General features: G+C 40.1%; 1 protein-coding gene and 1 long non-coding RNA gene across 2 annotated transcripts in view; one reads left to right on the top strand and one right to left on the bottom strand.

Annotated features, from left to right (window-relative positions):
* Positions 1–394: 394 nt before the first annotated feature.
* Positions 395–2,028, top strand: LOC306807714. The gene is made up of 3 exons (XR_013775794.1): positions 395–663; positions 1,284–1,353; positions 1,813–2,028. It is a non-coding gene; the product is annotated as an uncharacterized lncRNA (long non-coding RNA).
* A 4,603-nt stretch (positions 2,029–6,631) lies between these two features.
* The window catches only part of SECISBP2L (SECIS binding protein 2 like), a 27,936-nt gene continuing 11,395 nt past the window's right edge, over positions 6,632–23,172 (bottom strand). The window contains exons 7-18 of the mRNA XM_079317786.1: positions 22,368–22,483; positions 20,502–20,633; positions 19,939–20,022; positions 18,945–19,112; positions 18,651–18,792; positions 16,883–17,052; positions 15,664–15,796; positions 14,525–14,687; positions 13,596–13,816; positions 12,801–12,955; positions 12,102–12,321; positions 6,632–11,169 (exon numbers count right to left, since the gene is read on the bottom strand). Coding sequence (XP_079173912.1) covers positions 10,496–11,169; positions 12,102–12,321; positions 12,801–12,955; positions 13,596–13,816; positions 14,525–14,687; positions 15,664–15,796; positions 16,883–17,052; positions 18,651–18,792; positions 18,945–19,112; positions 19,939–20,022; positions 20,502–20,633; positions 22,368–22,483 — 2,378 coding nt within the window. The 3' untranslated portion in view covers positions 6,632–10,495. The remainder of the gene's footprint in view (positions 11,170–12,101; positions 12,322–12,800; positions 12,956–13,595; positions 13,817–14,524; positions 14,688–15,663; positions 15,797–16,882; positions 17,053–18,650; positions 18,793–18,944; positions 19,113–19,938; positions 20,023–20,501; positions 20,634–22,367; positions 22,484–23,172) is intronic.

Here is a 23,172-nt window from a genome sequence, read left to right as displayed (position 1 = left end):
CGGCTCACGCGCCCTCGGCGCGCGGGGGGCGGGGGGGCGCGAGGGACCCGCGGGTGGCGCCCGAAATCCCCAAAATCCCCAAAATCCCCAAAATCCCCAAAATCCCCGTTCTGCGGCCATTCCTCCTGCGCGGCGGCACAGGCAGGGCCTGGCTGCCCGGCCGGCCCCAAGGGCAGGGCAGGCTGCTCCCGGCGCTCCCTGCCCGCAGCTCCGCTCAGCCCCGGGAAAACCCCTCGGGCATCGCGGGGACCTCGGGCAGCGAAAGGAGCGAGACGGGTTTATTGAAATCTGGGAATACCAGGGCGCTCAGCACGAGTCACCTCGGCTCCGTGAGGGGCTGCGACCCTGGGAGCAGGAATTCCAGGAATTCTGCACCAGGGGGTCGGACAGGAGAGGAGAACCGGCACCAGGTTCCCTCCGTCGGCTGAGGCGTTTTCTCTCGCTCGGTTTGCGATGTTTTCACCTTCCCATGCTGGCAGTGGTGCCGGCCTCATTCTCGGCTGGCGCTCAGGGCTGTGAATCAGCTGCTGGAGTGAGGAGAGGCCGTGCTGCACATCGCCCTGCTCCTCTGCCACAGAGGGAGAGCATCACAGCCAGCCCATGGTTCACCGCCTGAGTGAAAGCTGGTGTCAATCCTAAAGATGCAATACTTGCTACAGTAAGGTGAGGGGGGAAAAAAAAAAAAAACAATCCAGATTCTTTTAGTGAAATAGGGCTGAAAGAGGAGGTGGCTGGTTTGAATCAACCCATTTTGGTAAGCGTGGCTCAGACTGCTCACAAAATCAAACCCAAAGGCAAAACCTGGACCAGCCACAAGTTACAAAGAATGACTAATTTCTCATGAAGCTTTAATGATGGCTTTGAGCACAAATGAATAGAAAATTTCAGAAGTGATTAGCAGCACTATTTATTGTACATAGAGCACAGAAACTCTCCTTAGCGTGAACATTTTTCTCTCATTTCAATGCCACTCTGGAAGATGACATCAACATGGCTGGAAGGAAAACTGGGATGGAGAGGCCGTGGGGCCAGGCAGGTGAGGAGAGGGGCCTGGAGGGGTGTGCAAGCTGTGCTCCCCATGAAGGGGACAATGAGAACCAGCATTCAGGGAAGTGCTGATGCCCCAGGCTTCCTTACTGGGGAACCTCCTGTGCAGATTTGTCTTCTTTTTACTGCCGTGAAAAACATGCAGACAAGCCAAATTTCCTCTTTGTGCAAGCTCAACCTTACCATCCTTCCTACCTTTTATCTGAGCACACAGCAAGGGTCTTCTGGCCTTACAGCAGCCCCTTGGCAGAGATGACAGCACCAGGAAAATTGGCTTGGTGACCAGGACACTCCCCCATGCCTTAGGTAAGATTAGTTCATGGCTCAGGGCTGCCTCTGGCCCATGGTGGTCCTCATCTCCTGAGCCTGCCTGCCTGCTGATTCTTCCTCAGGAGGTTACTTGAGCCTCTTTATGTGTGTGAGTGAGGAAATGGGCAGGTGGGGTCCCTGCTGGCCTGCAAGAGATGCAGTGTCCTCCACATCCCACTGCAGCTAACAGGAACTGGCAGGTGAAAAGGGTAAATGGGGCAGGCTTTAAACCTGTGTGGTGAAAGGGGACATTTTCAAGAAAAATAAATAATGATGCAACAGCCTGTCCTTCACTAATCACCCATGAGCTGTGTCTCGAGCTCTGCATGGCACCAGCATCTGCTGCCCCATGGCCAAAGCACTGTTCCCCTCTCAAGGTGCCATGGGGGGCTCAGGGTGGCTTCTCCAGAGAGGCAAGGGAGGCCAGCACTTTAATCAGCATTTCTCTGCTGACAGGCATCAGCAAGTGTGATCACAGTGTGGGAGGTGAAGAATAGCTGGTGTTTTACTGCAGGTTCCAGAGAAAAGTGCAATTGTGACAAGCTCTGTTTTCAGCAGTGATCAAGAAATACAAGCCCAGGAGCAGAAACCCCTTGGACAATGCTGCAAAGAGCAGCATTGTCCAAGCAATACCAGCCATTGTGGGGAGGGAGAGGAGGCAAAAGAAAAATGCCATGCCTTTATAAATTAAATAGCTATTTTTTCTCAAGGCTAAAAACAAGATTTCTGTTTAAGATACTGGGAAATCAGCCTCTAACCAGCACAGAGAACAAAGCTCCTTTAAGCACTGGTGAAACTGAGCCTACAGCCTTGTCTAAAAGGAGCCTGTGTTTCTTGCTCACAGCTCGAGTTCCCTGTTGCTCACTGTGCTCAGGACTCCCCAGCTCCCTGCCCACCCCTGCTGCTGCCCAGGTAGGACACAGGGAAAAATCATTTTGCCCCTCACATGGCTGCTGACAAAGGGCTGTGCCACATGTGTTTTCCCAAGCCACATGGGAATGCCCTAATGGTCCACAGTCTTGAGCTGAAACCTCTCAATCCCTGTTACCCATCACAACCCAACCTTCCACCACACCCTGTAAACAGCCTCAAAAATCTCCCAGCCTCAAATTTGGTTCATGATGAACTGCTGTGAGCAGCCCACAGTCAAGTATTGTCAGAGGGGACAGGAGCTTTGGAAGGGGCAACCACAATGATGGGGCAGCACTATTACTGAGGAGCAGTTAACCAGCTACAGCCACTTCTAACACCCCTGTGAAAGAGCTGCAGAGAAGGAGGCAAGATGGCAGCAGCCACACCTCCAGCATCACCACAGGCAGCTGATCTGGCAGGAAGCAGCAGTGTCAGCCTGGAGCCTCAGGCACCCTTGGGAGTGGCCCCATTTCAGATTTGGGGCTGTGGGATCACAGCTGGAGCAGGCATTTAATGCCACCACCCCTGGCACCCTCTCCTTGCAGTGCCAGGACAGGACAGGTGCTCACAGGGACAGGAGAGGCCACGGTGAGCTGGGGACCAGTGGAGGGGAGAGGAGAGGAGGCAGCTCAGCAGTGTCACACCGAGAGTGTGGGGGCAGCACAGGAGAAAAGCTTCACCCACCTGCAGAGCACAGCTGAAAGCAGCTGCACCTTGTGAGTGCAGGGGAAGGTGTTCTGTGCTGCTTGCAACTGGTACAAGAGCTTGGCCTTTCTGTTACAATATAGAGTAAACAAGGGACTTTTTTCCCTTTATAAATAGCAACGGCAGAGTTAACTCATGCTGAGGTGCACCAAGCCTTACTTCCTCATTGACATGCCTGGCTGATCCTGGCAGAAAGCAGCAGATTGTTACAGAATGGCAGGAAAATCCCATGGCAGGTAACAACATGGTGGCAGCTACCTCTGGGAAGCCTGAAGCAGTTTATTTCCACTAGAGAAAGTCACACACTGAAACTGATGTATTTCAATTGAGAGAAATTTATTTTCCCACATGTTGAGTCCTTCTCACTGTGTTGTCTCCTATCCATAGTTCTGAATGAGATAAAACCAGGTGTGTTTGACAACTGCAGCCCCTCCTACTTTCCAGGAGAGTCAGAGAGAGTTTGCTTGGGCTGACAACACAGGGATCAGAGCTACTGGGTTTGAGGAGGACAAAGGCAGGGCCCTGGATACAAAAAATTATTAGTGCTTTCTCCTCTTCTAGCTAATCCCAGAAATAATAATAATCTCCCATGTTCTAGGGTAAAAAAGTCAAATTGCAATTTCCCTTCTTGGGCACCACAATGTGTTTAGCTCAGCCCAGTTTCACCACTCACAGCAACATTGCTCTCTCCAAAACTGCAGCTCTAAGACAGCAGAAGGCACAGCTGTCCCACCTGAGCAAAGCTCACATCCTTGCAGCTGAGCAGGATGGATGGAAGGACCCAGCCTGCTGTGCAACAGGGCTGAGCTGGATGTGCTCCATGCCCTCTGTTTTTATATCCTCTTTGCCTGGCAGGACCAGCACCTTCTCTTTCAAACACTGCTGTGCTTTGTTGTCTTTCCCCCCAGGACAGTCTCAGTCCAGGGACTGGATCCAGCTCTGAGCCCACAGCAGGGGGAATGAAAAGACAAATTTCAGCCTGAAGTAGCCTAAAGCTTCCTCTCAGCAGAATTACCCACCACATGAAACAAGTTTCAGCAATAGTATCACCAAACTACTCCAAAGGATGTTGGGAGCAGTCATGCTTTAGTGGCATCACAAGGCTTGGTATCCTTGGAGTATCAGGCAAGGAACCATCCTTTCCTGCAATTATCTTTAAAGCTGTATCTTTGTAGGGCAATTCACTAACCCATATTAGAAAATAATAAATCCCACAACAGGGTTGAACTTCTCCCAGTGTCTCCTTAGGTGTGCAGAGGAGACCCAAGGAAACTGAAGGAAGTCCTTGTTCAGCATCTGCCACTTCTATACTTGGATGATTGCCTTTAGCTTGAAAAAATCAGGAAGGAAACCATGACATGGAGACATTTCCAATCACTTCTGTTTGTTAATTTGCTCTCTTCCTCTGCAGTCAACAAGTCAACATTCCTCCATAAGCAAAGCTTTCCAAGAGCTGCCTTTTTTTTTTCTTCCCCCAAACATCCTCACCTCTCTGGTGCTTACCTGTTCCTCAAGACAATCAATGGCAGAAGGGACACTTCCTGCAGACAGGAAGTCCCCATGAGCTTGAAACAGGACTCTTGGGCAGAATCCATCTGAAAAAGCAGCCTTCCCTTGCAGGAACAGCATTGTAAGGAGTTTAATGTTCTAAAAATACATTTAGGGTTCTTTCCCCTGAGAGATGCCACATAACAGGAAGACATTCACCACAATTTTTTTGAAAACTGCACAGAACCCCCCCAAATGTTTTGAGTGACAACATTTATTGTTGCTTTATAACTCCGCAAGAAATTACTAATCTACTACAGCAGCACAAAGCCTTATGGAATTACAGAGTTGTTTTAAATTTGGTGTGGACACACATTATTTCCCTGTAAACACTGAATTGCTGTGGGTGTGAGTGGCTGCTGCAGCTTCCAGAGTCTCCAGGGAAAGCCAAGGACAAACACAGCTCCACACAGATAACTGGGACATGCAGTTTATCCCATGCCCCCTCTCCCATTTCCCTTTGCAGAAGAACAAGTCTGTTATCAATGTTACATGATGATTAAATTCCTCATTACTCACTAAGGTTGTATCCCTGAAAAACACCACAGGAGAAAGCTGGGCCAGACAGACTCCCCACATCTGCCTGGTGTAGGAGCTCCCCAGGCTCCCTGGAAAACTCAAAGCTTTAACAGCTGGGAGTGCACCAGGGCTGCAGCTGGGGCCAGGAAGTGCATTCCAGCTTAGCTTCCCCTGCATCTGCTAACTCATAAAAGAGGTAAAGAGCCTGCAGCTCACATCAGCTCCTCTGGGCTGGGTTGGTCTTGCCTAGCAGCACTTAAAAAAAAAAAAACCCACAACAATAAACAAACAATTAATAAAACCCTGTGTTTATTCACAATGATCCTAAAAATCTAAAAGCAAGTCCAAAGAGTTTCTGCTTAGTGCAGTTTGACTGAATGGGACCTCTTCACATACAGATTCAGAGAATTCCAGCCCTATCCCTATAAACCTGGTACTGGAGAGCCCAGACTGCTGTGGGAGTAGAGGCAGGGGCAGTGCTGCCTGAAGGAATTTAGCAGCAGCAATTCTTTTCTTGTGGTGCCTTTTTTGGTATGTGCAGAAATGCAAAGCACCATTTAAAAACTCAGAGGCTAGGAAATTTGCTCAACATTAGTGTTTCTTAAATGGTGAAGAAATGAAGAGGGAGTTAAATTCCATTTGTAAAGGGGTGATTTTTTGTCATTTCTATACAGGTCACACTGTACCACCCACGGTTTTTTGTACTTTCCAAAACTCATACCAGGTTGAGAAGAGAGGCTGAATCCAGATATGAGGAGTAATTCTGACTGCAAGTAATAGAACCACCAAAGTGAGGTTTGTAACAGAAGCACTTCCACCAGAAGACAACTGCAATAGCAGAACTGAAACATGAAATTAAGGTATATAAATAGGAACTTCAGAATTACAGGACAAAGCTTTATCATTTTTGAACTGCTACAAATACATGTTAAAGCCCAAAATTCAGTCTAAAGGTGCTCAAGAGCCAGCATAGAGCCAGTTCTTGCAGCTCTGAGGGAAAGCAGCCAAAGACAAACAGGTGAGAACAGAACATGGGAGAGCACGTGGGAGTTGCAAAACCAGTTAATGGCACTGTCACAGGTCACTGTTACTGACACCGAGGTGAAAGAGTTAAAGAGGGAACAATATGCAGAGATAACTTCCTGTTATTTTCCAAAGGTGACTTCAAATTCTCATCTAGTGGAGTATGAGAAGAATCCCAGCTTTTGGAGGCACCTGTGCTTATCCTTGCTCATTTCCTCTTAAATAGAAGATTTCCAACTCAGTATTCTAGACCTGCTTCAGTCCCAGGGTCTCTGAAGAAGGGTGGGCTTTTCCATCTAGTATTTTTCTGGTCAGTGACATAGTGGGAGGGCCGGGATCCATGTGAAAAGCCCTCTGCCAATCCTGCTTTTTGCTCCAGGCACTCCCCACCGTGGCTGAGGGGCTCAGCTCCCTGCAGGGGCTGTCACCGGGTGCCAGCACACAGCTCCTCCCTCCCTCCTGTGGCTGCACTGTGACACAGACCTGCCCCAGACCTGCGTGCAGGGCAGCCCCTGCCAATCTACTCAGCACCAAAGAGTCGTGAACAAACAGCACTGGAAGAAAACCATAAATTTCTACAATCATTTTTATTAGTTATGGAAGAATCCCCCACTAGTATTTACATAGTGCAAAAAAGCTGTTATTACTCCAAAAAGTACGGTAGACAGAACAGTTATCCTTCATACAGCAAAAAAGAAATGGAACAAACCCCTTCATATTGTGTTTTATAATGGTTTCTCTACTGCTTTAACCTAAATATTACAATAAATTTTAAGACATTAAAGATTAAACAGCTTTCCTTATTAGAATCTATTTAAAAAGTAAATTATATGAACTATTTATGAACATTTAGAACGCAGGCTGTGCCAACTGGGTTTCTACTTTCAGCATTACCACTCATTGGTGAGGAAGTTTTAGGCTGAACATTCTCATGTGTCCTTGCAGGGTGAGTAGAAACCCCCCAGTTCCAGGTTTCTATGGCTTGTTTCTGCTGGGTTTTGTTAACAAATTGCCATGTCTAAGTTTTAAATGGCTGATACTGAAATCAACTGAACAGTTTCATTAGTTGGCACAACTTCACAAGAAATACTTAATGACAGTTTTAGCAACAGCAGCTTTTCAAACAATACTTTTTTACATACATATTTAAAGTAACATTATTAAAATTTAAGCTTGTGTTAAAGAACTCGACAGAACCACATTGTAAGCTCCCACCCACCCATAAAGACACTTCTTAGCTTTACCAGAAGAACACCAACAAGTGCATTACTGAACATTTTCTATAATGAATTTTTAAAACACAGGTCAATACCCTCTGTCACTGAGCTCCAATCCTACAACAGCCTGCACACAACTTAAGGAGATAAACAGACCACCAATCTAAGCCAGTGGCACTAACACTCCAAAGTATGTGTGAGCAGGATCAGGGCCTTAGCCTTAATCAGACATTGCTACTTGGTCCAAGTAAGGACAGAAGTTCTTCAGAACATTTCCCTTTTGCAGATTTGTAATCCATTTTTTATTATTGACAGAGATACTTAAGAGTATTTATATAAATAGGTTGTATACATAGCCACCTCTATCAGTTTTAAAGATCCCTACCCCTACCACAGATACATTATTTTCGATTTTACCAGATGAAGTAAGTGGTGAAATCATTTCTATAAACAATGCCTTAAGAAAAGTAGATTTGTTTCCCAAATAATTATTTTCACAACAAAAATATCTATACACCTATAACTACAGAAACATCTTTTCATAGGGACAGTAACAACCTGTATAAACTGCACACTTTTACACTGAAATAGAAATTCAACTACTTTTAAAAAAAATCATGGTATTGTAGAACATTTGTATGCTTTCTTCTTAAATTCTGTTGATAATAGAACCAAAATTACCACAGTGAGATACTCTCCTTAAGTGCTTCAAGTGGCAAGGAACTTCCCTAATTTCTGATGCAAATGGATCACTCCCAAAGGAACTGCAATTTCATTCTTACAGTTATTGCTTATTCCCAGCTTATCAAAAAGGAAGCACTAAACCCAGTTTTCTTTACTCAGTTTCAGTTTGCTCCCCTAAGGGTGATCTGCCACATTTTAAAAAGAGACTAGTTCCTTATTTGCTGGCAAATTGAGAGATAATTGTAAGTGCTGTATCATTTTCAAGAACTCTATTAAACATGTAGCAAAATTGCAGTTAAATAGTGGGCTGAATATTACAAGACTTCTTTGATATAAATGTCAGAAAACTTTAAAATGACAGTCCAAGTTCAGAAAAGACATATAAAAAGATACGCCTTTGATGTTAATACTTCAAGATCAAAAGTTATTTGAATCACTGGCACTGAAAAAGCAAAAGGAGGAACTACAAACACCTTTGTTTTTTGATGTTCTGGCAAAGTTTTGCCCTCAGTGTATGCACTGATCTCACCTGTGCCAAGATGTGCTTACACATCCAAGGGCAAGTTTTGCTTGTCAGCAGTTCAAACACCTGTCATGTCCTAAAGCAAAAACTCTTGAAACACAGACAGTAGAAATCTGCCATAGGGACAGTAAAAGGTTTAACATTCAGGAGGCATCATTCCTTAGTCTTTGTTTTCCTATGAAATGCCTGTTCTAACCTAGGAAGATTACACTAAGGAGCTAAGAACGTGACACAACAGCCAGTTGTCATAGCAGCTCTCTACACTGCTTATCTACATAGCATTTGCTATGCCTACAGCTATCAAAGCATTATTTACATAATACACAGTTTCTATTATTCTTATTAGCATCCACAAACTCAGGGCTAGATGACTTCTAAACCTGGAGTCTTTATTTTCCCAGTGCAACTTAAAACACCAGCATCACTACTGCTATAAACATTGGTCCCATGTTCCTAAGTGTGGACTGAACACCCAACTTGGCTAACTTCAGTTTCCTGTGGTTTTCAGCCTACCCAGAGGCTTTTCATGCATTTTGATACAAGTGATCAAAAAAAAAAGGAAGTGAAATTAAAAGAAACATGTTTGCTATGAAAGTGTTATTCACGTGAGTTACTCTTTGGCTACTCTTGTAGTGAAGCTCCTGCTGCTGCAGTTTCAGTATATCCCTTGCCAATACCAAAGATGGAAAACAGACTCCTGATGTGCAAGGTTTAGACACACTCCACCCTTCAGTCTGAAACAAATTCATAATCAGTTAATGCATTTCACTTCAGTATTTGGAACAGAACACAGAATTCTCTAGCAACAGGTATATTTCACAGAGGGCATATTTTTGTTTCTTTTTACCTTTACATCACTGAAATACTTCCCCAAACTACAGGGCACTTCCTCATTTCCTGGAATAACTACTTTCTTCTCTATCTAGAGGTGAACTCCTAAAGCTGTTTCCACTGCAAGAAGAGACAAAGAGGTCACGTTTTCAGCAGGAGTTCTTAAGATACATCCTGGCCAGGATCACAGCATGCAGGTGAATGCAGAGACAGCCACATCATTTACACTTGCTGTCAAAGGATAATTCTTGCTTTCTGCAGTGTTATGCAGAATACAATATGCAAAACAGCATTCCTGAGGTAAGTGACAGGAGAGAGAGGAAGTCATCAGTTTACTAAAAGCCCTGAATAGAGATTATGGTTAATGAGTCACTTAGTGTGGTTTGGCAGACAGCAACTGCAGAGAGAATGGGGAAATTTTGTTTTCTTTCCTGTTATTTTTTAGGTTTTTTTTAAATGCAATATTTCTACCTTGTAAAGAAAACCTGCAAAACATTAACTACATCCCTCTGGTTTAAAGTTTTTCTGGAATCAAAGTTATTATAGCTTATTGTAACCATCTCAGCTATCAGCAGCTTTTTAACGACACATTCACCAACATCAACTCAAAAGCTGCATCTATCTTAGCATAAGAATCCCACACAATTTCCCTACTATTTAATTCTCATTAAGATTGCAAATGGCTTTTTCTAGCTTTCCATGAATGAGAATCAAAATCTTCCTTTTATTTCTAGATAGAACAAGAAAGTCACGGCCAAATACACTGACAGGCCTGGTATAACACTATACCACCAACATGAATTGCAGGTAATTTTTGTCAGTGTTAATGCAGGTTACCTGTTTGAAAAATATGCTTAAAAGTCACAACTTGAAAGAATTTTGCTTAGAACTGGTCAGTTACAAGATGTTTCCTTTTACAAAAGATGAAATTAATGCTTACTGACAACTTTCCCACACAGTTTCTAATCTGGGAAATCAATACTGATTAAGAGCTAAGATAGTTTTGAAATCAAAGAAGTAACAGACAGCTACAAATATATTGGTGTGAATTAAATACACGTATTAAATGTTTAACAGTGCAAAATGTTGAGATGAAGCATATGGAATAATGGCTGCAACCTTTACAACAGTTAGTTTTAATATAATTTCTAAAAAGTTCCTGAGTTCCTGCTTATTTTTACGGCATATAGATGGAATCTGTGTGTTCTTTATTCAAAGAACTGCAGATAGTGGGTTTATGTTGAGTGTTACTTGCATGCTTATCATTTGTCCATTCCTCCCCATCAGTGATGGGATCAGCCTGCTCTGAAGTCTCTAATTCTTCCTCTTCACTTTGTTCTGCATTGTCTTCTTCAGCACCACTGAGGGTCTTCCCGAGCTGCAGCGTCTCCATAGTTCTCTGGGTCTCTGAAACCCAAGACTCAATTCTGCTATTAAGCTGAACTTCTACAGAAATTGGTTCATGGGCATAATCCTCATCATCATCATCTTCCTCTTCCTCCTCCTCTTCCAGCATTCCTGGCACTAGAGTACTGGTGGTACTGGTCATGGAGGAATTCAGGAGATCTCGGCAGCTGCCATCCAGGGATCCTGTTTCTGTACTCTGCTGTGAGGCCCACTCCAGATTGTCATCTGGTTTCACCTCATCTTTGTCACCTGGTGTGGATTTTCCATGATTTGTTGCTGAGGTAGCGCCAGTTGTAGCCAGAGGTGGTTGTTTATTAAGAGTGATTTTTTCCATTTGGCCATTGCTAGCTTTTTCTGGTACTGCAGCCTTGCACATGGATTCTCTCTCATTTTCAGAGGTCTCTAACCCATCAGATGTTTCCACCATATTTCTCCAGTTTGTTTCTACAAATTTTGAAAGAAGTTTAAGTAGGAAACATTAACTTCTTGTATATAAAAGTATTTCTGCTGAGCATGCAATAACAGCTAAAATAGCAAAATGAACTAATAATAGTAATATTATCCTTTCTAAAAAAATTCTACTAGAAAAAAGAGAAAGAAGGGAAGAGGAGAGACAGCAGAAAGCTGTGAATAACTTTGGCTTTTTACAGTACCCTGAAGCCCATATTACAAGACTGAAAGTTTGTGTGACTTGTGTGTAAATATCAAGTGTAGCACGACGAGTAGTCAAAGAGGTTACTCTCAAGTATAAATTTAAAGAAAAAAATTACCACCATCTTAAGTCATTCATTTATGGATTTCTTATAAAATATTTAACTCCTGAAAAGAATTCAAGATACCACAAAAGAATTCACTAAAAGACAGCATTCTCTTTAATTCACTCTCAGACCAAAAAAAGGGCAGCTTTTGACTTCTAACAAGCAGTCTCCCTCTTAAATTCCTTTTCATCTGGGCTTAAGCAACTGGATAAATGAACTTACCTTTTGTTCACAGTGAAATCATTCACTGCCATTTCAAGTTTAAAAATTTAAACTACATGTCCTATCTTCAGAGACCTTATATTTTAGTTCCTGCTGTCATCAGCTCTTCCTCATATGATCAATTCTGTGCTGTCAGTTTTAAAACAGGTCAATAAAACTGGAAAAGCCACCTCCACTGATGTTAGGTACCTCTAACACTTCTGAGGACTAGAAATTATTATTTGCTATAGAAAAAAGTTACTTTTGAAATTAACTGAAGACTAACTGATCTTTTCTTACCTCTGGATATTGTAAAATACTGTAAATTTGGAAGAAGGATTGCATCTTTAGCCACATTTCACAACAAACAACATCTGGAAAGTCCCCTATTTACAAAGATAAGCTTTAACTACTTACCATATTCTTTCTCATTGACCTCAGATATGGGTTCAGAAATAACACTACAGAATGAGATAGCACTTGCTGCAGAAGGGTTCCGAGAATGACCCATGTGATGTGGGGCCTTCTTGACATTCTTCAAGGCTTCTTCTGCCTGCTCCTGTTCCATTGCAGCCACCATGTCCCTGTAGGCTTTCCTGGCCTCTTCAGTCAGGGATACCAGCTTATTAAACAGATCCTAAGTAAAAAGGAAGTTTTATCAGCAGTAATTCTTACTAACAGTTTTCACTTTAGATTACTCATTTCAGTCCAAGGTATACCACATAAGAACCTCAAGATTAACCCCAAATAACCTCAACTTTAAAGTAAGAATTACTTCTTCTCTGTATTAAATAATAAAAACACCACTCCAAGGTTTATGCAACTTTGAAGAGATGGACATACTTTAGTATTCTTCTTACATTCTTAAGCCTTCCAGAGAATTTCAGATTACGGTTTAAATCTATTTAAAAGCTACAATGAGATATTGTGACCAAAGTGTTTCAGCACAATCTCTTAGTACCATAACGACTGAATTTGAGAAAAGACACTGTAATATAGATGAGATCAGGGTTATTATCAAAAGTGTATTAGGTGTGCTCTTGATGCCAAATCAATTCTTCACTACAAGGAACAAAATTGTTTACTCCAGCCACTTATGTGACTGGAATTACTCACCTCAGCACCTGAGTAGTTGAAGATTCCCACAACACTGACAGGAACCAGCTTGTTGACACAGCGGCCAAGTGCCTTGCGGCCAAGAGCAAAGACAAATGGAATTTCTTGTTCCCGTGCCATGGCTATTACATTATATAGAGCCTCATCTAGTCCACCTTAAAAAAAGCAATTTTAAATAGATATCTAGTCACTTGAAGTCATCATATGGCATGATACAACCCTCTAACCCACTTTAACTGCACTTAGTAAAACTGCAATATACACTAGCAGCTCCTAAGTCCCAGAGGATAATATAAAATACATTTCAAGTGTAGCGAATGAGTACAAATGAAGGTGATACTCTGTATTCTCTATTAGTCCTGCACACAAACCAGAGATTCACAGGTCTTAAGCACAGCTATCCTCCTATCTCAGGATGCCTCTGTTTATACTTCTGGTTGTGGCAAAATGTTTTGGCAGGCTAACTAACCAGCCCAGATCCCTTTTAAGGAATCTTCCTCAAAAGCATCCAGAGCTCAGGACTCTGCAAGGTGTACTGAACACAGAACAAAGTAACACACAAAGTAAGCTTCAATTCTACAATAACTACTTTTTTTTATGCTTTTCACCCCTCATGAACGAGTTCCAGAATGGAGCAGAAAAGAATAAATATGGAATGGCAACTACCAATTTGGAGTCTAGAAGTGTTACATCATGCATAGTAACAAATGCTTCTAACCTTGCTAATTAACACATTTAATCAGCACAAGAAAACTGAAAAGAGCCAAGTGCACCACTTGTTTTTATCATTTATACCTTTTGACTGAATTTTTTCACAGTTGGGGGAGATGATTACACACTTGATCTTGTTTAGTTTCATGTGCTTCGTAACCTCACGTAACCCCATCACGAGTCTTCTCCTTGCTTTAGCTCTCGTGGGATCCTTCTGGTAAATCCGCTCCTGGAAGCTGACAAGCTCTTGCAGTAGGAGAGTCACACACTCATCTATTTCTTTACTTAGAACCTGGTTACAGTACCTGTCAATTCAAAACAACATTGACAAGTGTCAGCATTGCTACTTCACAAATATTAGCATAAGCAAGGCTTTACCCAGCCTTTATGCAAATGAAAATAATTTTACTTTCTCAGAAGAGTTATTTGACTTGCACTAAAGTAATTAAAAAGATTAAGAAATCAGACCACAAACTAAGTTAAAAATATACCCTTAAAATATTTGTATTTGTAGTAATATCCCTTACTTAAAGAAGCCAGTCAAAAAATATTAAATCAAAAATACAAGCAAATATTGCAAGAAGTGACTGAAGCAATTTTCTTCTACTTAATTCAGTACATTATAAAGATATATTAATAAAAATGCCCTAACACATTAAGAGGTACTATTACAGTATTTTAAACATCCCTAAGCATTCCTTCCTTTCCCATTCAAAGCATACATAGTCTTCCTTCAAAAAATACATTTCAGAGAATACTCCCACCTTGCTTATTTGCTGTGGCAACCAAAGTCTCAAGTGAATGTGTGTACATATATACACACAAATTTGTGTACAAACACAAGCAATGCATTTAGGGGAAAAAAAAAAGAAAATACTCACAGAACCTTCTATTTCTGAAAGGAAAGCTTAATGAACATAAGCTCTTTAGCCTACTAAATCTACCCACACTTAAAACACAAGGGTGACTGAAGTGCAAGCCTTGAATTTATATTAATAAAGCAGAAGTCTTACTCTCTGAATCTCTTGCTGTGAATTTTGGTTATTGCTGAAGATGCCATTGGACTGCCTATTCCAGAGCTAGCAGGTGAACCTTGTGACACTGGGGTCATGCAGTATGGAGAATTCTGACTTGCTGGAGAAAGTGAAGTATCACTAGGCATACTCAGACCAGTTTCTGAAAGGCAATTTTAAAACATTATAAAATACAAATAGAGTTTTTATGTATAAGAAACAGAACCATGCTTCTTGTGTTATTGCTCCCTTACTCTGTCCAAATTCAATTCTGAAAACACCAAGTGTTATTCTTCCCTCCCTTTCTGGAGGGGCAGGGGAAAGGGGAGAAAAAAACTGAACACACATCCATCACTCAGCATGGATTGGGATAAATAAGCAATATTTGAATATTCATTAAAAAAAAATCTTGAGCTTACTTTGGAAACATCAATAAAACAGACAAAAAAAACCAAACCTGTTTAAATGTTATTACTCCTTCCAACAATTCCTTACTATATATATAAAATACTCAACTTATTCCTAGAATGTCTAGGATTTTCCCACTCTAGTCAGACAGGTCATTCAGAAGAAAAAGTAATGAAGCAGTACATGCAGAATCCTGACAGACACATCCTTCCCCCACTCCCATTGCCCCAAATGTGTTGAAGATACTGAAAGTTCTCTGGATTTGCTCAGGACTGCTGCTGAAAATTGACAATCCAGACATTGCAGCTGATTGACATGTTCAACAAACTGGAAAACCCTATTTACAGTTTGCAACTTCTATACTTGGAAAACTTTCAGTATGTTCATCATTAAAAAGTACTGTGATCATGGCATGGTTGACAAGAGCTCACATTTTGCTTCCTTATCAAAAATACTATCAACTCAGATGTGTGCTGGGAACACCCATTTGAGATGATAAAATGCTGTATAGAAATCATTTACTGAGAATCCACAATGTACTGACCCTTCCACAACTGAGAGACAGGCAAGGCATTTCAGAAGAGGGTTTCAACTGCTAGTATTTCATAAAGTCAAAAAAAGCTAGAAGATAATATCAATAAATTGTGTGATATAATAAGACAAAATATGAAAATAAGCAGATTAGTGCAGCTGAGGGGGAGTGACTGGCATCTAGAGATATAGAGACCAACCTTCCTGAGAGGCCAGCTCCTGAGACTGGTCAGCAGTCAAGTTTAAATGAGCTTCTTTCTGTTCATCAGAACCCAGAAGGCCGTGGTCAGCTGATAAACGGCCTTTCTTCTCTTCTCTCTCTTTCAAAATAATCTAGAAACAAAACCAACAGCTGTCAACAACTGAAAATTAGAAATACCTGTAAAAAATAACATCCCTTTCACTGAACATAACATGAATGTGAGTTGTTTTGAACCTTCCTCCTCATGCCAGGATGGAAACCCTAGAAATCATTTAAGTTTCCTCTTTGATCTCAAAAGATTATTTCACTGCAGCATTTTACAAATGGTATCTCAATACACACTTCTACATAAATAGTACTTTCAGTAGTTTACTTTCACAGCTTCCTTTCTGATACATAATATTCACTTATTAACAATTCCTCATCCCCATGCCTGTAAAGGAATCCCTTATGCAGGCATCCTAATCATCTTTATGAAGTACCTGAACAAAGACAATCCTTTCTATAAAAGAATGGAAAGTGCAAAGGTAAGTAGCCATGGATATACTGCTATTACTATCGTGCTTAATAGCAACAACATAAAAGCCTTGACAACAGAGCTGATACAACATTTCTGAACAGGTGAATTCTTCTAACTCAGATCACAGGCAGGTCAGAAGGCGGCCTATATGTTTAGGGCTCACTTTTTTATATTTTATTCTGATCTCCAGATAGATATATATACTCTATTCCTTCTGCACATACCTAATTTATGACTGCATGAATATAGATTATATACAAGCAATTAATTATTTTTAAGTTTACTCAAAAATTGTGGGTTCGCTTCAAGTTCTTAACCCATCTCTATAAAAAGGAGTAGGAAAAACTAAGGTTAGCAAACTACATTGCACTACAGACTAGGAATCAGCCACATGAAAAAACTATGGAAGCTTTCCCATGTGTCCTAGTGCCTGTAGTTAAAAAAAAGAAAACACCCTTGCAATCTGCATTGAGATACATTTTTTTTAACTTCAACTTATATATTCATGTAATCAGTTATGTTACATGTCTAGATCCAAAGGATAGGGCACCAGTTTAGCAGGAACTGGAGGCAGAAGCTCGTAACTCCCTTGCCCTATGGTCATGGGAACTAGTACTCAACTAAGAAAACATGTTTTCTTTTTGATATTTTTGAAGCACGAGTGTGGGTCAAAACACTCCAAGGTTGGCATGTTTACCTTTTTAAGTGCTGTAGGGCGTTTCAGTTTTGCAATCTCTCTCTCTTTTCCTCTTTTCACTTTCGGGGCAGTCGAATCCAAAGGATTAAGGCAACCCATAGATGGCTGTCCCTTTGTTAAGGACTTTCTGCTGGCAGATTCTTTGGTATGAAAGGGAGCAGCACTGCCAACTAAATACAAGATAGATATTAATTTCACCAAAAGACATGTCAGCTTTATTTCAACACTGTTTTCAGAATTTCCACTGATGAATTTTCTAAGTAGATTTTCCTTCCTTGGAAAAAAAGCAGTTCATAATGACAGGAAAATTACATCATCAGATATTGTTGCTTCCAGATGGTTTTAAGCTTTCTTCAACTTAGCCTCATGTTTTAGGAAACTGTGGATTCCAGGAATTATTTTAATAAGTGGTAAGGGGTCCCTCTCAAATGACTACATGTAGCTTTTTTAGTTAGATAATGATGGCAATAAATTGCAAATATTAATCCAAACCTTGATTTTCAGTTGTTAAAGACTTGAATAGTTGACAGGACAAAACAGATGAGAGTGCAGCATGTAGCTAAGTGGATCTTTTGCCAGAAAGAATAAAACAAGTGCTGTCTCCAATGGAAATGCCAACAGCTCTTTGCTGAGCTTTGTTTGATATAACCTTGCCAACTTGAATGAATGTTTGAACACTGCTGAAACTCAAAGCAGGTAAAGGAATGAACACACCAGAAGGAAAATGGTAACTATGTGCATAATGATGGACTCCAGGCTTCATACAAGAGCTTAGGAATCAAATCAGTGGGTTTATAATAAATAATTACAAAAATGTCAATTCGGCATTTGGCAGCAAGTATTAAAAAAAGTTAATTTAATGTGTTGATACAATGGTATAGTTAGGCCATTGTATACATTCATAATGGAACTATAACCTAGTATTTGATGTATGTCTTATCTTATTTTTTAACTGATACAGTAAAACTATACAAAAGCTACAGAAAAAGCAATATGGATACTGAGAAAAGATACTTCCAGGATTAAATAACTAAATAGACTAGGACTCTTCAGAAACTTGACAGACACCTAAGAACAAGAAGAGGAAAGAAGGGAATGACTGCTCAGTCTTAGTAATACAAAAGCTGTGAAAGCTAGCAAAATTTTTAGTTAGACCACAAAAAAATTTCATTACTGACATCCATCCCAAAAAAAAACCCACCAGGAAGAAAAGTTTCTCCACACAGGATGTGGTAAGGTTACAATTCATTGCCATTGGACATTATGGATGGTAAAAGCATAAGGCAGAAACAATGAATAGTTTAACAAACAAATTTGATTTGAGAAAGCCTTGGGTTAGGAGACCTTGAACCATAAATAGCAGAAATGAGAAGAATATCATAAGGACATATCTCTCCATATCACAGTCATAGGCATCATCTATTTCAAAGATTATTTTGTAATATCTTTAGTAGATGCTCCTTTAACATATTAATTTCAAAACTGAATTCTCTCAGGGCACAAGTCCTGAGTTTTGAATAGCAGGTCATTCTAAGACATTTAGCCTCAGCTCTAAATGGATTTTCACCATTGAGTAACTGCAACTCAGAGGATGATAGCACAAGAAATATGTTGAGAAATGCATTAAAAATATTTTTTCCAGGTTTTTATCGTGCTTATATTCAAAGGCTAAAATTTGAAAGAAAGAAAAACATTTCAGATGATCAGATGAACCACATTCATTTTGGCACAAAATGTATTTAAGCACTGTCAGGCACATTAGAAATACCTGTATATGAGAGAGGCCTGGTGTTGGTGATCTGACGAGCTTTCATTGCTTGCTGCTGCTTTTCAAGAGCTGCTAACATGTCACCCAAATCTAACTGAACAGGGGTCTTGCTCTTCTTTCCAGCTGCTTTTGATAAAGCTTCCTGCAACAGGAACATCATATACAATAAATACAAAGAAATGGTGCCTGCAACATTCTTTACAAAGAGATTACTGCTATTAGAGAGTAAGAGGAGCAACAGGTTACTGATCCTCCTCTTGAGCAAGTGCAGGGGATGGGCAGGGTGCTACACACTTGAAGTTTTTTCTGTTCCATGCTTATCTCTGAATACTCTTGAGCTGTTGCAAGTGCTGCAGCCAAGGCCTTCTTCTTCTGACTTTTTGCACGCTTTGGTACAGAGGTTGTAATGGGAATTGGAGTTTGGACTATATTGATTGGAGAATTCTCTGGTAAGTCATCCAACTAGAATTTGAAACAAAATGCAAAAACCCCACAATTAAGACCTTTCTCTCCAGACCACCAAATGTGCACCATTTCAGAAATCAAAACACCTAAGGCTTTGATTACTAGTGTGACATGCTAAATAATTACAGATACATAATGCAAGTTAATAAACCAGTTAAAAAAACTGATTTACATTTGATTTTTGTATGGGAAAGCTACTCTACTTAGCTCCAATTATGGCTTCAGAAGGTTTTCCACTCTGATTACTAAATAAAGAATTTCCCCTTTCCAAGATTTCATATAGGACTTGGCGTTCCTGGAAAGCAGCCAAATATATTAAGCAATCTATAGGAACAGCTCTGCAACATAATATTTAAATAGATTACATACAAAAAAATGTGCCTTTCAAACAATGCTTCCATAGTCTTAAAGCAGATGCAGTTTGAAATTAAAGAAACGACACAAACTACAATTATTTTAAAAACTGACACCATTACTACATATTTGCAGATTTAATAATTTAAGAGATGTCTGCATGAAAAGCATCATGATAAAGTAGTCCCAGCCTGGGACAGACTGTGATACTGAGTGTCCATAACATGTATCTTACAACCTCATTTGCAGATTAAAATCCTGAAGGTTTTTTTTTTTTAGTTTGTTTTTTGAGTGGGTTCTCTGCACCACTTATTTCAATTGGCATTTCTTTAGCATCCAAGACTGGTAACAAACACACCTCAAATTGCTACAATTACTGCAATGTAAATCTTGTAGTAGAGATTCATAAAAAAATAACACTAACTGAATAGTCTTAAAAGACAATGCTTTAAAGAAAATAATTACTTACTACTTTGGGTGAAATCTTTTGCTGGATGCTACTACTTTTGCTGCTGCCATTGTCACTATTTAACTCTGGAAACTCATCTTCATCCTAAAAAGACAGAAATTAAGAATAAAAAGGATGGAACAAAAGTCATGGACTGAAACTGCTTCAGGTAGAAAAACAAGTTGAATCCCTAAGTCCCACATGAACTAGAACAGATTAAGTGACACCAAGAGGAAGCATTTCTGTATCCAAATAGTATTTTTTAAAAGAAAAATTCTTTTTTACGCAAAAAAAATCCTATTACAATTAGAGGGGATAAACCAGCAAACATACTAATTCCTATCCACAGGTGAACAGAAAAAGTTGCTTGAAAGCTGCTTATTTAATCTGTCAGCCACAGAGTGTTCTAAATTGCTGCACTTTTCACAACACAAGTCTCTTTCTGTACACAATGAAAGGATCATCTAATAAATTTGTGATTTTGACTGTACACCTTTTGGAACCAACTTCCCATTGAGCACATCACTTATTCCACACACAATTGGAACTGTTACTATGTGGAAAGAGTTTTCATACAACAGTACCTCAAAATACAGAGGTTCAGGACTCTGCTCCGCTCTGCTCGCCTGGCTTGTAGCTAAAGGTTTTTCGTGTCGTTTCTGCATACTCTGCATTCTTTCTGAAGATGTGCTGTGGTCTCTGCATCTGAAACCAGACTGAAAAACACAAACCTCATTGGCATTTTGCAATTCCAATTTTTCACACTATATAGGTGCATGCATATAAAGTTCTCATGCCTGCTAATCAGCAACTGCTTATGTTTTCAGAGGATAAATTGTGCTTTGGTGTTCTAAATTTTTTTGGTGGGGGCTTTCTGGTGGGTTTTTGGTTGTCTTTTTCTTTAAAGCCTGCACAAAAATTCTACAGACAGTACCAGATTATTGCTTCCTCTCAAGACAAAACATCTTTAAATTTGTAACTTAAACAAAAAGGATTATTTTGGCCAAACACAAATAAACTAAGGAGCTGCTGGTGACTCCAACCACCATGAACCCTGAAGAACTACCTGTAACCACAATCACTCCAAACAACTTTCTCTCACTACATAATTCTTCTGCATGCAGTTACTGCCTTTTCAACACATTTTTAATGACAATGCATATGCACACAGCTCTCTAAAGGCCAGAGACAACAGCATGTAACAGGTAGGTAGGAAATCATGTGCAAATGGATAAAAACCAGTGGATGACTTGAATTTCACATTTATACTTACCTATTTATCAAGAAAATTTCCTACAGACCTCATACTGATTTAGTTTCAACAGAAAATAGTTTCTAGGACAATTCTGTCTCGAGGTACAGTGAATTTGGCTGAGGCACCTTCATTTAAAACTTTTTGTGCCAGCTTTGCTTTTAAACATCTAAAATAACTGCCAGATTTAGATCTAAACTGACTGGATGAAAGAAAGTCTGGTTCTTCCTACTCTACCAATGCCATAAACTAACAATAGTTTGACAACAGGTTATAAAAAGATTCAGAACTGCTACACTGCCAGATACAAGCATTCACAAGCTTCTTTCTATAATAAACCCACAGTTACCAAACAGAAAGACTCAAAACAACTCAACAATTCCATCTAAAAATCTAAACAGGCCAAGCTAGCTCACATATGTTTGCACAAACAAGAATGTTTATACAAAGCTCCACTTGGAGCTCAGATTTCTTGTCTGCAATAACAGAATTCAAGCAAAACCTACATTTAAACCAAGGCAAATGTTTCAGCCTTCTTTTTACCCCTCTGGACCACCTGCCCAAATAAAATGTCTCAAGATTAGAAAGGCCACACCTTATCCTTTCTCCTCACTAATTACAGAAATCCTGTCCCACTTGAAGGAAGTCTCACAGATTCAAACTTCAGCATAATTTCAAGCCATTAAGAAATAATAAACATGTTTAAAAAATGGTATGCTAATGTAAATTTAAAAAACAAAAGTTTTGCAGACAACAGGAGTGAGAACACAGGATTCTAGTTCACCACCACATCAGAATTTTTTTTTTCTGAAGTGTGAATGGGTCAAAAACTGAACTTTCCAACACCCACACCCTGCCTATCGTCATTTCACAGGTTGCTTTATATATGCAATGTTCTTCCTAGGTAGATACATATAAAGCACAGGCTATAGGCAGAAGATTGTCAAGGACATTAAACCATATATATATATATATACACACACACACACACATATATATATATGTGATGCAGAGCTAGATCAAAAAACATACCAGTTAGAAATGTGCAAATGAGCAACTAGACTTTAAGGTTGCGTTTCCATACTGTTTTTCATTAAATATTTTTTGTATATTAATTTTATAATTCCCTCCAAATTCCTTATTTTTCCATATTATAAAAAGCCCCAAATACTTAAATTAAGAACCACTGACAGCATACCTGTGGATTATTCCTTTGCTCAGCTTGTCTTCCACCTCTAGAAAAGGTCAGAGTTTTTTCAATCCAAGGTTTTTTTTGAGTTGCTTGGGAATTTACATTAGTCCAACCTATACCAGCTGAAAGAGAAGTGCCATCTATGAAAAACTGAATTAGTATCCGGAACACATAATGATTCATATGCCACCAGAGCCAGGAACACAATCCTGATACAAGTAAAGTTCTTGGAGAAAGTCTAATTCTCCTGTGACAGCACTTGTTTCCGTAGCTATTCTCAGATGTTGGCAGAGTCACCTTTATGGAGCATTCAAGCTGCCAAGAATTGATCATCACAGAGCAGTAAGAAAGGAAATATCAGGTTCACATCCATATCAATTTCCATTCAGTCTTAAATAGCAGTCCCTGGCATTACCTACTACTACCAAACTAATCAAACTATTTGTTCACGGTATATGTAAAGATTATAAAAAAGTATCAGTGCTTCTGAAATAGAGAATGAAAACTCATTGGCTCTGTTACTATCCAGGAATGAACTGCAGCCCAAAAGGGTAAGGAAGTCTGAGGGCACACTAAACAGGAGCACAGCTTTGTCTGAATGCTTCCACTGGAGTCTCCAGATTTTTTTAAACCATTAAAGAAAGGCAGCTGTTAATAAATTATTAGTGATAGCTATACACTTGCTCACTCAGCAAGCAACAGGTGTTTCAGTGGAGGTGACTGGAAATCACAGTAAAGATAGATCCTCAGAAGTATCTGATCAGCTAGAGCAGTATGCTGAAGTAGATCAAGAGGTACATAAAGCAAAAAT

This window comes from Erithacus rubecula, assembly GCF_903797595.1.
Source record: "Erithacus rubecula genome assembly, chromosome: 14".
NCBI classification, from domain to species: Eukaryota; Metazoa; Chordata; class Aves; order Passeriformes; family Muscicapidae; genus Erithacus; species Erithacus rubecula.
Note: the sequence above shows the minus strand (reverse complement) of the source record. Positions and strands in the feature narration are given on the sequence as shown.